This window comes from Acipenser ruthenus, chromosome 15 (genome assembly GCF_902713425.1).
Source record: "Acipenser ruthenus chromosome 15, fAciRut3.2 maternal haplotype, whole genome shotgun sequence".
Lineage (NCBI taxonomy): Eukaryota > Metazoa > Chordata > Actinopteri > Acipenseriformes > Acipenseridae > Acipenser > Acipenser ruthenus.
Window position 1 is genome coordinate 35,970,010 of NC_081203.1, and position 13,691 is coordinate 35,983,700.

At 39.6% G+C, this 13,691-nt stretch overlaps 1 protein-coding gene across 9 annotated transcripts in view; it reads left to right on the top strand.

Moving 5' to 3' along the window:
• LOC117416583 (serine/threonine-protein phosphatase 2A 56 kDa regulatory subunit gamma isoform) overlaps positions 1-13,273 on the top strand; it is a 34,013-nt gene extending 20,740 nt beyond the window's left edge. For 2 of the 9 annotated variants that reach the window (XM_058988134.1, XM_034027822.3), the window contains 12 exons: positions 314-424; positions 617-709; positions 813-943; positions 1,473-1,532; positions 2,412-2,520; positions 3,396-3,449; positions 4,374-4,544; positions 5,130-5,257; positions 6,094-6,195; positions 6,784-6,856; positions 9,411-9,533; positions 10,557-13,273. In XM_058988134.1, the coding sequence (XP_058844117.1) occupies positions 314-424; positions 617-709; positions 813-943; positions 1,473-1,532; positions 2,412-2,520; positions 3,396-3,449; positions 4,374-4,544; positions 5,130-5,257; positions 6,094-6,195; positions 6,784-6,856; positions 9,411-9,533; positions 10,557-10,691 (1,290 nt within the window). In that variant the 3' untranslated portion in view covers positions 10,692-13,273. Of the gene's footprint in view, positions 1-313; positions 425-616; positions 710-812; positions 944-1,472; positions 1,533-2,411; positions 2,521-3,395; positions 3,450-4,373; positions 4,545-5,129; positions 5,258-6,093; positions 6,196-6,783; positions 6,857-9,410; positions 9,534-9,945; positions 10,448-10,556 lie in introns of those variants that run through there. The other 7 variants (XM_058988135.1, XM_034027831.3, XM_058988136.1 and 4 more) reach the window with 5 other exon arrangements.
• The last annotated feature ends 418 nt before the right edge of the window (positions 13,274-13,691 follow it).

Below are 13,691 nucleotides of genomic sequence, written 5' to 3' on the forward strand. Positions count from 1 at the left end.
ACAGAGATTAATCGTGTTCCTCGCTACATTTTACATCATCAGGAACAGTATTTGTCATCAAAAGGACCTTTTTTATTAAAGCTGTTTTGTGTAAAACACTGAAGCTCTTTTAAAAAAAAAATTACCAGTCACTGACTTTCAGATGCCCAGTTAGTAAAACACAATTTTGGGATTTATATTGTGAATATAGTGCAGCTTTAATATACAAAAATGTCTGGCCCCAAGAGTTTCTCCCACAAACGTGCTTAACAAAGTAATGGTAGTTTGTAAATGTGTGGTCCTCTCATGTGTGTTTTTTTTCTGTTTGTCTCAGTTTGCAGTGAACATGTTCAGAACGTTACCCCCCTCATCGAACCCCACAGGGGCAGAGTTCGATCCTGAAGAGGATGAGCCCACGCTTGAAGCAGCGTGGCCACATCTACAGGTACTGCAGCTGCCAGCTGGCTGCTTTGGATTAATAGATCAGTGGAGAAACGTATCATAAGTTCACTGTGACTCTTCCTAGATTTCTGTTTTATGGAAGACCCAATAATAACATTTTTTTAAAAACCGAAACTGGTTGTGTTGTGGTGTTTTTACATTCTGTGAATAATTTTTTGTTTTTTGTTTTTTGTAGCTCGTCTATGAATTTTTTCTTAGGTTTTTAGAGTCTCCAGATTTCCAACCAAATATCGCCAAAAAATATATCGACCAGAAATTTGTAATGCAGGTAAGGTTTCAAAAACTGCCACTGTCCGTTTTGAATCTATTGTGAATGAGTTTTGCTTCCATATCAATGTATTCAGATAATTGTGCGTTTTCTTCCTGTGTAGCTTCTAGACCTGTTTGACAGTGAAGACCCGCGTGAGAGAGACTTCCTGAAAACCACACTTCACAGGATCTATGGGAAGTTTCTGGGGCTGCGGGCGTACATCAGAAAACAGATCAATAATATATTTTATAGGTGAGTGCACAGCTGAGCATGACAATGAAGAGGCTGAATACCAGCAAGGAATGTGTCCTCAGTGTGGCTCATTCCCTTTCTAGCATAGCCCCAGAGTATATGATGGAGATTTGCACATATGTTCGCAGTTATTCTGCCAGTTTCATTGAATAGAGATTCAGGGTTTCATACCTAATGCTTCCTGAACTTGCATCACAAAACCCTGCTTTAGTAATTCGTAAGAATCGGAGGATTTGTTCAAATTAGTTATCTTTCTTTTCAGTGATGCTCAGGCTCATAAAAATTAATGACACAATTTTTGGCATTCAAAAAAGCTAAAAGGGTAACTGCTACTAATTCACTTGTCCTTTTATAAAAAAAATTAAAAAGCACAATACATAATATAGCAATAATGTATGAGTTTCAGAATGTATGCTGTATTGCAATGCATGTGACCGTTTAAATTTCCACTCTAGTCTACTGCTGTATCCCGATAGAAACTGAAAAGTTCTCAAATCCATTCTGTTTTACAAATATGTTTGTTTTCTAGGTTTATTTATGAAACGGAACATCACAATGGTATAGCAGAATTACTGGAAATTTTGGGAAGGTAGGATGGTTACTATTGCATATAAAATGCTTTATTGTATAAATAGAGGCGTGTGGCTTAAATTATCTATTACAAAATGCTTACCTCGGTAACAACTTGACCAATGTGAGTAAGTTTAAGATCTGTAATTGAATTGGTCACTAGGGACAAAAAGCATGCATAAAGCATACGGTATGATGTGAAGTATTTTAAAGAGAGCAGTCTGTTTACCAAAATGATTACCAGCTGTCAGCACAGAGTGCAATTATCCTTCTGTGTTCTTTTTGTCAGGTTCAATTTACCTGCAATACACAAACACATTTTATACTGTCATTGTCTAAGTGGCGTGAAGATTTGATATTAAAAACACTGCCATCTTTAGTGGTATTTTAATATGGAAATAAAAAATAAAAGACAATTGTTGCATTTGAGAACTTTTTAGTCGACTCTAAATCCGTTTATTGTTTCCAGTCGACTCTAAACCCATTGATTGTGTTTTGTTTTCTCTGTCTGCTTGAGTCACTTGTATTTTGTTTATACCGCTGCCAGTTGTTCACATGCATTTGGTATTGGCAGCAGTGTTTCTTCCTGAATTCTAATTTTATCCTCTTTTATAACTTGTGGTTTTTAGACTTCTGCTACTCGCCCTCATGCCACCGTAGAAAGAAGTTGTCGAATCTAAAAGTCAACAACTGAAAGGGTTGTGTAACACTGGAGCTTGATCCTAGCAACCGAGAACAATGCATAATGTATCCAGTATACTCTTAAGTGTTAAAATACAGTTCTACAATAAAGAAGTGGAACGAGGACCAAGGTCATTTAATGAGCTACAGATACAGAACAATCAGCCCGGGAAAGTATAGGAAATAACATCTAATTTGGTGTTTGTTTTCCTTACAGTATAATCAATGGATTTGCCTTACCATTAAAAGAGGAACACAAGATTTTCCTGTTGAAAGTTTTGCTGCCTTTGCACAAAGTGAAGTCACTTAGTGTCTACCATCCACAGGTAATGCAAATGAATAAGCCGTGCCGGGACTTTTCACTACAAGACCCTTGGATTGCCATACGGTTGTAAAAGTTTAGAAACAGCATTTTGTTTCAACTGAAAGAATATTACCTTTTCATTTTTTGTGCTTAATGACTTTAGTTGCTATTAGTTATGCTATTAGTTGCTGAATTCTGTTCCTTCTCTTAGAGTAAAGATTAACATAGTGAGAGACTACATGGTAAAATAAAACCCCACAGCACGGAGCATTTTCTGGGATTCCTTTCTATTTGTATTCATCCTGTGCATATCACACAGGAAGCCATATCCTGGTGTGGTTCTCTCAGCATGGCCTGCTATCTGTGTTCCCATGAATTCTGCATTGCAGTTCAGTGCTGAAGACTGTCTTTAGGGTTATGCAACTGCATGGTTAAGGGAGCACTCTGATTGGCTAGCAACATTCTATCAGGACAATATTGAAATGCACATTCACCTCAATCAGGCAGAGTCTTAATGTTGAAATGATGCACATTCACCTCAATCAGGCAGAGTCTTAATGTTGAAATGATGCACATTCACCTCAATCAGTCTTAACCCTTAAATAATGCTCCACTGTTCTAACAGCTGTGGATCGAATGTGGCCTCACAAATGTCACTAAACTCACATTGGTACCTTTTTAAAAACAACTTTAAATGTTTAGGGTGGAATTTTGTCAAATTCAAATGCTAGTAAAGCTTATATAGATGAGATTAGCATTCTGTCTAGCTGCTTGATTTTGCAGATGTATTATTGTTTAAATGACTAGGAGGTAGGCCGCGGTTACTGCTGTAATGCACAGTACTGTATGCAGTGCCTGGAATTTTTCAGTGAGTATTGCTTGTGTTTTTTCTTTTAGCTGGCGTACTGTGTGGTTCAGTTTCTAGAGAAGGACAGCACCCTCACTGAACCAGTAAGTTTGTTTCTGGTTTGGTTTTTTTTTTTTCTCTCTTTCGAGATGTTTTATTTAACATCTCGTTTTATTTTTTCTCTTTTGAGATGTTTTATTCAATACCAGATAAATCCATTCTTGAATATAAAACAGGATTTATCATACTACACGGCTTTGCAATTAGTATGCATTTGCTCCGGTACTTATTGTGAATGTTTGATACGGGAGAATTAATCAGAATTATTTCCATGTTGTGTTTAACAAAAGCATTTCAATGAAGTGCTTTGGCACAAGCGTAATGGTATTAGAAGCTAGCTAGTTTATATACAGTAATTGTGTTTCTGGTTTCTTTGGCTCCCATGGGGTGTCAGATAACACATTCAATGACAGTACACTACTGGACAGCCCTGTCATGCCTAAAGACGCGTCTGCGCGAGTAAACAAACAGCAACGTGACTGGCTGTCAAAGAAGCGTCATTAGCTTCCTGAGGAATTCGAAGAGAAGCTTTTACAGTGTCAGTGTTTCATTATTAGACTCCGTTCTAACAAACAGTACCAGCTTGGACAGAGCAGAAATGCTGATCAGACCACAGTGTTTTTCAACCAGCCAAGCAATACCACAGATCACAAAAAGAGAAAAACGGGTGCGAGTAATCACGACTGGAAATGAGAAGCCGCACATAACTGTGATGCTCTGTGTGATGGCAGATGCCCGCAAACTGCCTCCATACATTGTTTTCTTACATGCGTAATTGAGGTTGTATCTTTGTAAATTCATCTTATTTCATGTTTTATTTTTTCCTCAAATTGAGGGTGGGAAGTCTGGGCTGCATCTTAAATTCAAGACTGTCTTCAATTCGAAGGAATACGATATATTAATAATGATAAAATATTATTGCACTACATTTAAGAACTGAAATGTTGTTTTTTTTTTATATCATTTAGGTGGTTATGGCACTTCTAAAATACTGGCCAAAGACTCACAGTCCAAAGGAAGTGATGTATCTGAATGAACTTGAAGAAATATTGGATGTAATCGAACCCTCCGAATTTGTCAAGGTCATGGAGCCTCTGTTCAGGCAGCTGGCTAAATGTGTTTCCAGTCCACATTTTCAGGTTCGTAACCAAGCCTGCAGTGTATATAGGTCAGCTTATTTAGAAATGTGCCACTGAAATGTCAACACTTGTACTGTTTGTGTCCCAGGATTTAAAAGGGAGAAGGGAGAGCTGAAGTGCAGTCAGGCAACACTTTACAGGGAGGATTCAGGAGGAGAAACAATAAAGACCAAAAAATAAACCACTCCAACGAGTAGTGTGTGCTAAAGCAAAGACCGCACAATACCAGCGCTGTGAAGCAGCGTCTGCGTTGCACATGCTCGCACCTTACTTCCTGTATAAACATCCTGTCTGTGTTGCTTGTAGGTAGATTAAATGTCATTTTACTTTGTGTGTAACCATAGTTTTCTTTTGTGAGGGCAGCAAGCACGAGTTGCACATTAGCTGTTCAAGGACAGAATACTGAATTAAAAGGGTATTTATTGTGTGTTAAAACTGTTTTTAGAATATCTGTCAAACTAGCAAGTGGCCAGAAATGCGAATATATTACAAACCTGTTTGTATTCTACTTTTACAAGCCGTTGTGTCTTGCATGTCCGTGGTCGACTGTTGTATTGAAAGTGTAAGAAATGTGTTTTTGTTTAGGTGGCAGAAAGGGCATTGTACTATTGGAATAATGAGTACATTATGAGTCTGATCAGTGACAATGCAGCCAAGATCTTGCCCATCATGTTCCCCTCCCTGTACCGCAATTCAAAGACTCACTGGAACAAGTAAGATGACTTTCAATGTGTTCTGTTTGTTCAGGGCAGCCAGCTTTAACGTTTTATAAACCAATCTAAAATTAGCATCATTTTGTGTACTGTGTGTTTACCATAATACACTACAGTGCTATCTGACCTGCAAAAATAGTGAAATATTGAAAATGGTTAATTACTGATATCTTCACACTGAAGGAAGGGGCAGCATGTGCGATGGGTGAATGCATAGATATCCTCACACACTGAAGGAAGGGGCAGCACGAGCGATGGGTGAATGCATAGATATCCTCACACACTGAAGGAAGGGGCAGCACGTGCGATGGGTGAATGCATAGATATCCTCACACACTGAAGGAAGGGGCAGCATGTGCGATGGGTGAATGCATAGATATCCTCACACACTGAAGGAAGGGGCAGCACGTGCGATGGGTGAATGCATAGATATCCTCACACACTGAAGGAAGGGGCAGCACGTGCGATGGGTGAATGCATAGATATCCTCACACACTGAAGGAAGGGGCAGCACGTGCGATGGGTGAATGCATAGATATCCTCACACTGAAGGAAGGGGCAGCACGTGTGATGGGTGAATGCATAGATATCCTCACACTGAAGGAAGGGGCAGCACGTGCGATGGGTGAATGCATAGATATCCTCACACACTGAAGGAAGGGGCAGCACGTGCGATGGGTGAATGCATAGATATCCTCACACACTGAAGGAAGGGGCAGCACTCATGACACACTAGTCCTGTTGGCCCCTTTGCAGCTGTGGTTTGCTCTTTTTAATTATTTTTCATTTAAGCTACATGAATACTGTTCCGGTTTCATCAAAGGTTTCATTTACAGGACCATTCATGGTTTGATCTACAATGCTCTGAAGCTCTTTATGGAGATGAATCAGAAACTGTTTGATGATTGCACTCAACAGTTTAGAGCAGAAAAAAATAAGTAAGTAGAATGTTCTGTTCAGGAGAGATATTGGCAGTTGCTTTTGTGGTCTTCATTGCCTTGTAGTAAAGTTGAGTTGTTTGTGACTCGTGGGCTCACGTATTGCAAGTTAGCGGGTTCAGTCATTTGTTTTCAGCAGTTGCATGAATGTCTTGCTATTTAATTGCATTTTTAACGTAACCTTGATTATACTGAACGCCAAATCCCCTTAATAAAGTGCAGTTCTGTCAGTTGTCTACAGCTGCATTGTTTTGTGTGTTGATCAGTTGTTGTTCCATGTGCATTAAACATAAAATCAGCTGTCTTTGCATGCGTTTGAACTTGAAACTGTTTTAAAGTAAAACATTTGGGATGGTTTAAAATGTTCACGATGAAATCTGCAAGAACCCTTAAAGCAGTGAAGCTGATTAAGTAGACGCAAATGCTTAGTCCTCCTAGTAAAACTGCTGCAGGAAAGATTGTAGAGCAATTGTGGGAAGTGTTATTCAGATGTTACAGTTTTTAAAGTACTGCCCTGAGAATCAAAATCGGAAACACTCTTTCTTAAAATCAAACACTTTTTATTTTTTTTGTTGTTGCTTGTTCTAGAGAGAAACTAAAATCAAAAGAACGGGAAGAGGCCTGGGTGAAGATAGAGAATCTAGCCAAATCAAACCCACAGGTATGTATGTATATAGGGTGCAGATGGGGCAGGTGTGTATGTATATAGGGTGCAGATGGGGCAGGTGTGTATGTATATAGGGTGCGATGGGGCAGGTGTGTATGTATACAGGGTGCAGATGGGGCAGGTGTGTATGTATATAGGGTGCGATGGGGCAGGTGTGTATATATATAGGGTGCAGATGGGGCAGGTGTGTATGTATATAGGGTGCAGATGGGGCAGGTGTGTATATATATAGGGTGCAGATGGGGCAGGTGTGTATGTATATAGGGTACGATGGGGCAGGTGTGTATGTATATAGGGTGCAGATGGGGCAGGTGTGTATGTATATAGGGTGCAGATGGGGCAGGTGTGTATATATATAGGGTGCAGATGGGGCAGGTGTGTATGTATATAGGGTGCAGATGGGGCAGGTGTGTATGTATATAGGGTACGATGGGGCAGGTGTGTATGTATATAGGGTACGATGGGGCAGGTGTGTATGTATATAGGGTGCAGATGGGGCAGGTGTGTATGTATATAGGGTGCAGATGGGGCAGGTGTGTATGTATATAGGGTGCAGATGGGGCAGGTGTGTATGTATATAGGGTGCAGAGTGGAGGAACATTTTATTTGCCTGCTTTTTCATCCAGACTGACACTAATCAGGGAAATGTTTAAACTTGTAACTAAAGCTGTTTGATTTGTAATGTAAATGACTGTACCCTAGACATTGAGTGTACCCTAGACATTGAGTGTACCCTAGACAGAGAGAGAGGTTAAAACTGTGGGTGGGTGACGGCAAACCAAGCTACTACTTCTTTGCACAAGTCCAATTATATTATGTTGACTTCTCTATGTGCAATCCCTTATCTTTTTTTATTTTTTTTCTAAATAAATCCTCATAAAAGCAGCTTCACTACTCCGTAATACGATTATGGTCCAAAATTAGTGATAATGGAGATCTGTGATGACAGCCATCATAGTTAGACAGGCTTGTATTTAATTAGTACAGATGCGTATCTAATTAGTACAGAAACTACAGAATCCCTCTCTAGCCTTGATTAGTATTATTCATCCCCCCCAAAAATATATATATATATTGGCAATGGAAAAAATGCAAAGCCATAAATAAACAATATCTTGAGATTATAAAAGTTGTAACAACAAACGGTTGGGGCTTGGACAAGGCTACAAACCTTACAACAAACGTTGCAGGCTGAAGAGGGGTGGCTGAGGGAAGAGGAGAGGCCAGTGTGCAGTGCAGGGTAGTATGCTCGCCCAAGTCCCTTCCTTAAAGGACTAAATATAGTCCAGCCTAGATTTTATTTAGTATTTATTTTTTTATTTTTTTAATTCTACTGCTCATAATTCATGCAACAGTCCCATGTGTTAGTGATGGACCGAACAGCTTCAGGTTCCTGATTGCTCCAGACACACTGGCAGGGCTGTGAAAAGGGGTGCAACATCCAGAGCAGCCTAGAAGCCGTCATGGGCCCGTGTAAAGAAGGGTGTGCATTTCAGTGGGTGCTCGCAGTAGGAACAGCTGCATGGCAGGTAAAGCCATGAGGGAAGAACATCACCCCACAATACCCGCTCGCTGGCGCTGGACAGATCGCTGAAGTCCTCCTCACACGGGATGTGTGATGAGTGCACAAAGCTGCAATGTACTGATGCCCAGGGGAGCAGGCAAGCCAGCTGGGAAGCGAGTGACGGGGTGGTTTTGTCTCGCCTGCCTCAGGAGTGTGTGTCTCATGTTGATTTCAGTTTGGTGTGACGCCGTGAGTGAAGGAAATTTGCACTTCACGCGTCTAGTATGAGGAGGGCCCAATGGTCTCGGAGCATGTGTGTGATGCAAACAGGCTGTGATTTGGCTATTCTGAATGATGTTTTAGCAGCCCTATAAGAATGCAGGTTTATCACCAACTGTACAAAGCAGATTACTGGTGTCCCAAGGACAAGGCACATTTGTACCGCATTCTGAATGCACCACATTACCAAAGTAAGCGTATTCCATGAATTATGAGCAGTGGGTATAAATTAGCCTGCATGTGCCATTTTATTTCTGAACATACAGGTTTTGTATTATTCCTGGCAATCTGAATAATTTGAATCCCCTTTTTTAAACATTTGATTAGGTAGCTACATTTTTACGCATTGATTTTAAGTAGAAGAATCTTTTTCAGCTGTATGCTAATTGTTTAATTCAGATCCATTTGTGTTTTACACACTTTAATAGGGGAGTGTGTTTTGAAGTAAATCCATTTTTAGTTTTTACTACTTTATGTTAAAGCCCATTGTTTTTTTTTTTTTATTTTATTTTTGAAACTACATAGCATTCTTCCTCATCCAAGTTGCCAGGCTTCTATAAATGATCCTGGTTCAAATGATCATTTTTAGTATCTTCCACCCATCAGTGAATGGGATGTCTTCCACTGTATATACTTATGGAAGATGGTTTCTGCATTCCGTTTTAAGTTTTGTTTCTCTCTCTCTCTTGTTTTAACCTCTTGAGTGCTCTCATCTTATCTTTGCTTGCGACTGATCAGTTTTATTTTGCTTTTCTTTTATATTAGTACACTGTGTGTGTTGATTCCTCTGGCCTCAATAGTCCAGTAGCAATGGAGACAGATGGTCCCTTGATAGAAGATGTTGAGATGTTAAAAAAGACTGTAGAGGAAGAAGCTGTTCAGGTAAAAGTGAGTTCCGACGTTTTATATGAACCTCCTCTAATGATAGAAGTGAGTGTCGCTAAGCCTCTTAATGGCAGGCCATGGACTGAGCACTGGAATCAATTACATTCTGTAGTATGCAAGGTTTTGCATGCATCTGAGGGCGGAGTGACCCGCCACACCCAAGCATGTTGCTCGTTTCCATTAACTCCCATGTACTGCATTTTCACTTTACTCTGTGGAGCTGTTCTGTGTGGCAGTGTTTGCCTGGGTTCAAATCCGGACACAAGTTTGACAGTCTCAACTTGCCATTGCTGCAGAATTAGTGGTGTGTGTGTGTGTGTGTGTGTGTGTGTGTGTGTGTGTGTGTGTGTGTGTGTGTGTTACTTGCTGCGTGCCCAGGATGGCTTTGAAAATGAGATGTTCCATATCTCTACAGCACCTTGAGTGACGAGGTCATGCACGTCCTTTGAGAACAGGTTGTATTGATGATGGTGGTGGTGCTTCTGTCCAATAACCAGCTGTCTTCTCATTCATACCAGCTCTACCTTTTTATATCTAGTATTGTATTACAATGCAACCCTTTCGTATTTTGTTTGAAAGGTGGTACGTTCATAAAGTAGAGAAGGGGGTTAGGAGGATGTTTAAATCAAGATGGACCATGGCCCCATTGTGGCCCCTTTTAGATTGGGTACACTGGGGGGAGGGGTCGCTTTTCATTCCGGGGTTTCATTGTGGCCCCTTTTAGATTGGGTACACTGGGGGGAGGGGTCGCTTTTCATTCCGGGGTTTCATTGTGGCCCCTTTTAGATTGGGTACACTGGGGGGAGGGGTCGCTTTTCATTCCGGGGTCTCATTGTGGCCCCTTTTAGATTGGGTACACTGGGGGGAGGGGTCGCTTTTCATTCCGGGGTCTCATTGTGGCCCCTTTTAGATTGGGTACACTGGGGGGAGGGGTTGCTTTTCATTCCGGGGTCTCATTGTGGCCCCTTTTAGATTGGGTAAACTGGGGGGAGGGGTTGCTTTTCATTTCATTTTCCTCTCTTGCAGTTGCAGAGGGATCAGCGAAAGGAACGCCCTCTGGTGCGCCGCAAGTCCGAGCTGCCTCAGGACATTTACACCGTGAAAGCCTTGGAAACCCATCGGCGTGCTGAAGAAATATTGACAACTCATGATGGACATTAGGCCGGGTTTCTGCTCTGCACAAAAAGAACGCAGAATTTGATACGTCAAACGTTGGCACGGAAACCAGGGGGGGGTGTCTCCTGAGTGGTACCGTTCCTGGGCTCTCCTCTTTTGAGGTTTCTGCTTCCTCAGGATGTTTTCTGAATGTTATCTGACACCTGTCTGCTTTTCAGTTGGTCTGTTGTTGTTGTTGTTGTTGTTGTTGTTGTTGTTGTTATTGTTTATTTAAAAAAAAGAATACTCCTCTTGTATCTGGAAAAACCAAGTAGAAAGCAGAACCTGAGAGCGATGGTGCTTCTGTGGTGTTGTGTGTTTTTTGTTTTTTTTTGTAAGGGAACAATTCGGTATAGGCAACATAATTTGGAAGTGAACCTTTCAGCCCAGGGATAGCTGCCAGTGCCAACACTAGTGTTATTCATTTTGTATAGATTTTAATATTGTAAGCTTGATTCTTATTTTTTTTAATTGGCTGGGGGGTGGAAGGGTTCTGCAGAATGTACCAAAATACTGTGCAGATTTTCTTTTTGTTTTTTGCTGCAGATAAAGGAAACTCTGTGCAGGAAACCGGCATGTTTGATTAAGCTGTCCGTTCCACCGGAGTAAAGCTGTAAAGAAGAGAAAAGAAAGCTCTTTTCTGGACTGAGTTAATTTTGTGCCATACCAATTTCTTCTACACAGAAACAAAACGTGTTTTTTTTTTTTGTTTGTTTTTCTTTTTTCTTTTTTTTAAATCAAGTCCAGTCCAGCAATAAGTTTCCCCAGAATGCTTTTCAAATCCTGGTAGTTCAAACAATGGTAGATTTCTATTAAAAAGCAGAAGATTGTCCCAAGTTGCACATTCGCCCAGTGCAAGTTTAATAGCATGGCATTGATACCCGTTTAATATCAGCATTTTCTTTTCCATTGCACACATTTTCGCATTTTCAAGTGATTCTTACTGAAATTACATTTGTTTGTATCAGCCTGCAATTTAATGTTGATTTCCCTTTGGGTCATCATAAAATGAGAATCCTAATTGCAATGTCAGTTGGTGAAGAAGTTGCCCTAGCTTGATGGTATGTAATACACATGTTGTGCAGCCCTGGTAATGCTGCTGCTGCTGCTGCTGTGTGCCGTGCATTCCAGAGACACACACCTGCATACCATTTATACAAGGTGAGGAAACAAGTGGTCGTGCCCATTGCTATTTCTATCTAGTACTCTCCTTTGTGGTGCACATAATGCAGTTGTGATCATCCGTGTTCATGAACTGCACACAATGACACGGACAAAAGTACCTGGTTAGATTTTTTATTTTAATTGTCTTTCATAGAGTGCCTTTTTATGTATAAAATAAAAATAGGTGAATTCCATCATTTTATTTTCATGATGGAATGTGAATAGAAAAAATATCGCTTGGCTGCCATTATTATTAGGTATTAATTTTAGATTTGATTGAAAACGATGTACATAAACACATTATTGTCGTGATTGAGAATGCCCCCATGCACAACAGCTTATTCAGCTACTTAGAGAGAGAGCACTTCCTGTTTATACTTGAAAAACATTTTGTTAAGTATCCCAAATGAAGCAACCCTGCTTGACGTAGTCATTTGTCCACGTGTATTTATCCCATTTTACTTAACCCAATGTGCGCCTCTACCAAGGAGAGAAGGGTGCTTTATTCTCTTTATATATAATATATAAATATACATATCTATCTGTATGCCATTGTTTGAACTTCCATCATTCTCTAAGCGGTAGCTTTATGGCATTGTCTTTTAGGTTTGGGTGTTCAGTATGTCTGTGCGAGATGTTTATGGAGGGTTGAACGCTTTTTCTTTGTCTGCTAAACCGTGTATGTTAATGTTTGGTTGAATGTGCAAAGTGTAAAATATACTACCATGGTAAGCATTTGTCTTTGTTACTTTTTCCCTTTTTAAAGATCAACACTCACCAAGCAGATTTCTTTTTATATATATATATATATGTAATGCATTGCTATTGGTGAGACAGCTTTGGGGATTTTGGCATTATAGAACTGGCACAAATTACTGAAATCGTACAACAACAACAACAGCAGAAAGCAAAGTTCTGTTTTGGTGACTTGTTGTTCTTTAATACGTGGCTTTACTTCAACATTTTAGCAAGTTTTTGTTTGATGTACGCTATACAAAATACAATAACATGACAAGTGTCCTTTAGGTGAGACTTGTACTAAATGGCTTCATTTAATATTGTACATATAATGTACTTTTGTTTTATGTAGTGTTCTCTATTAAACAGTAGATTTCATATTTTGTACAAAATGACCATATGTACAGAATAAAACATTAATAGCAACTACAAAAGCTAGGAAGCAGCACAGATTCTTTCTTTCTGTTTGTTTGTTTTTACAATATCTGTAACTATCTGCATTTAGAAATATGTTAAAGTTGAAATTAATATTTTTATCAATTTGTAATTCAAGATTTTTTGTTTTCCACATTGAAATGTCTGTGAAGGAAATCTTCATACATTAGCTTTTTAATTTGTGTGCTTCTATTCAATTTTCAAGTGGTGTACATCTATATAGAATAAATAAAGAGAACATGTGGATTTTATATTTTCATCCTAAAAGAAATGGAGTGATATTTTACTTGCAATGCTCTGTAGAATACTGTACAGCGTGTGAAAGCTGAAATTCTTGTATGTCACTCACATGTTTGATGTGATGGGGCTTTGGGAGGGGGACACAACACAACATACTGAAACAGTTACAGAAACACTCAGAAACATGATATTAACTGATGATATTACTGATGCACATAACAATCCCTGTTTGGTGTTCTTACAATCTAACATAATGGGGGAGTGCCAACAAAGAAATGGGGTGTGTGTGTGTGTGTGTGTGTGTGTGTGTATATATATATATATATATATATATATATATATATATATATATATATAATGTGTGTGTGTGTGTTAGCATATGCTTCCATTTTTAAAGCTAACGCAAAAGCTTGCATTTGTTTTTGAGAG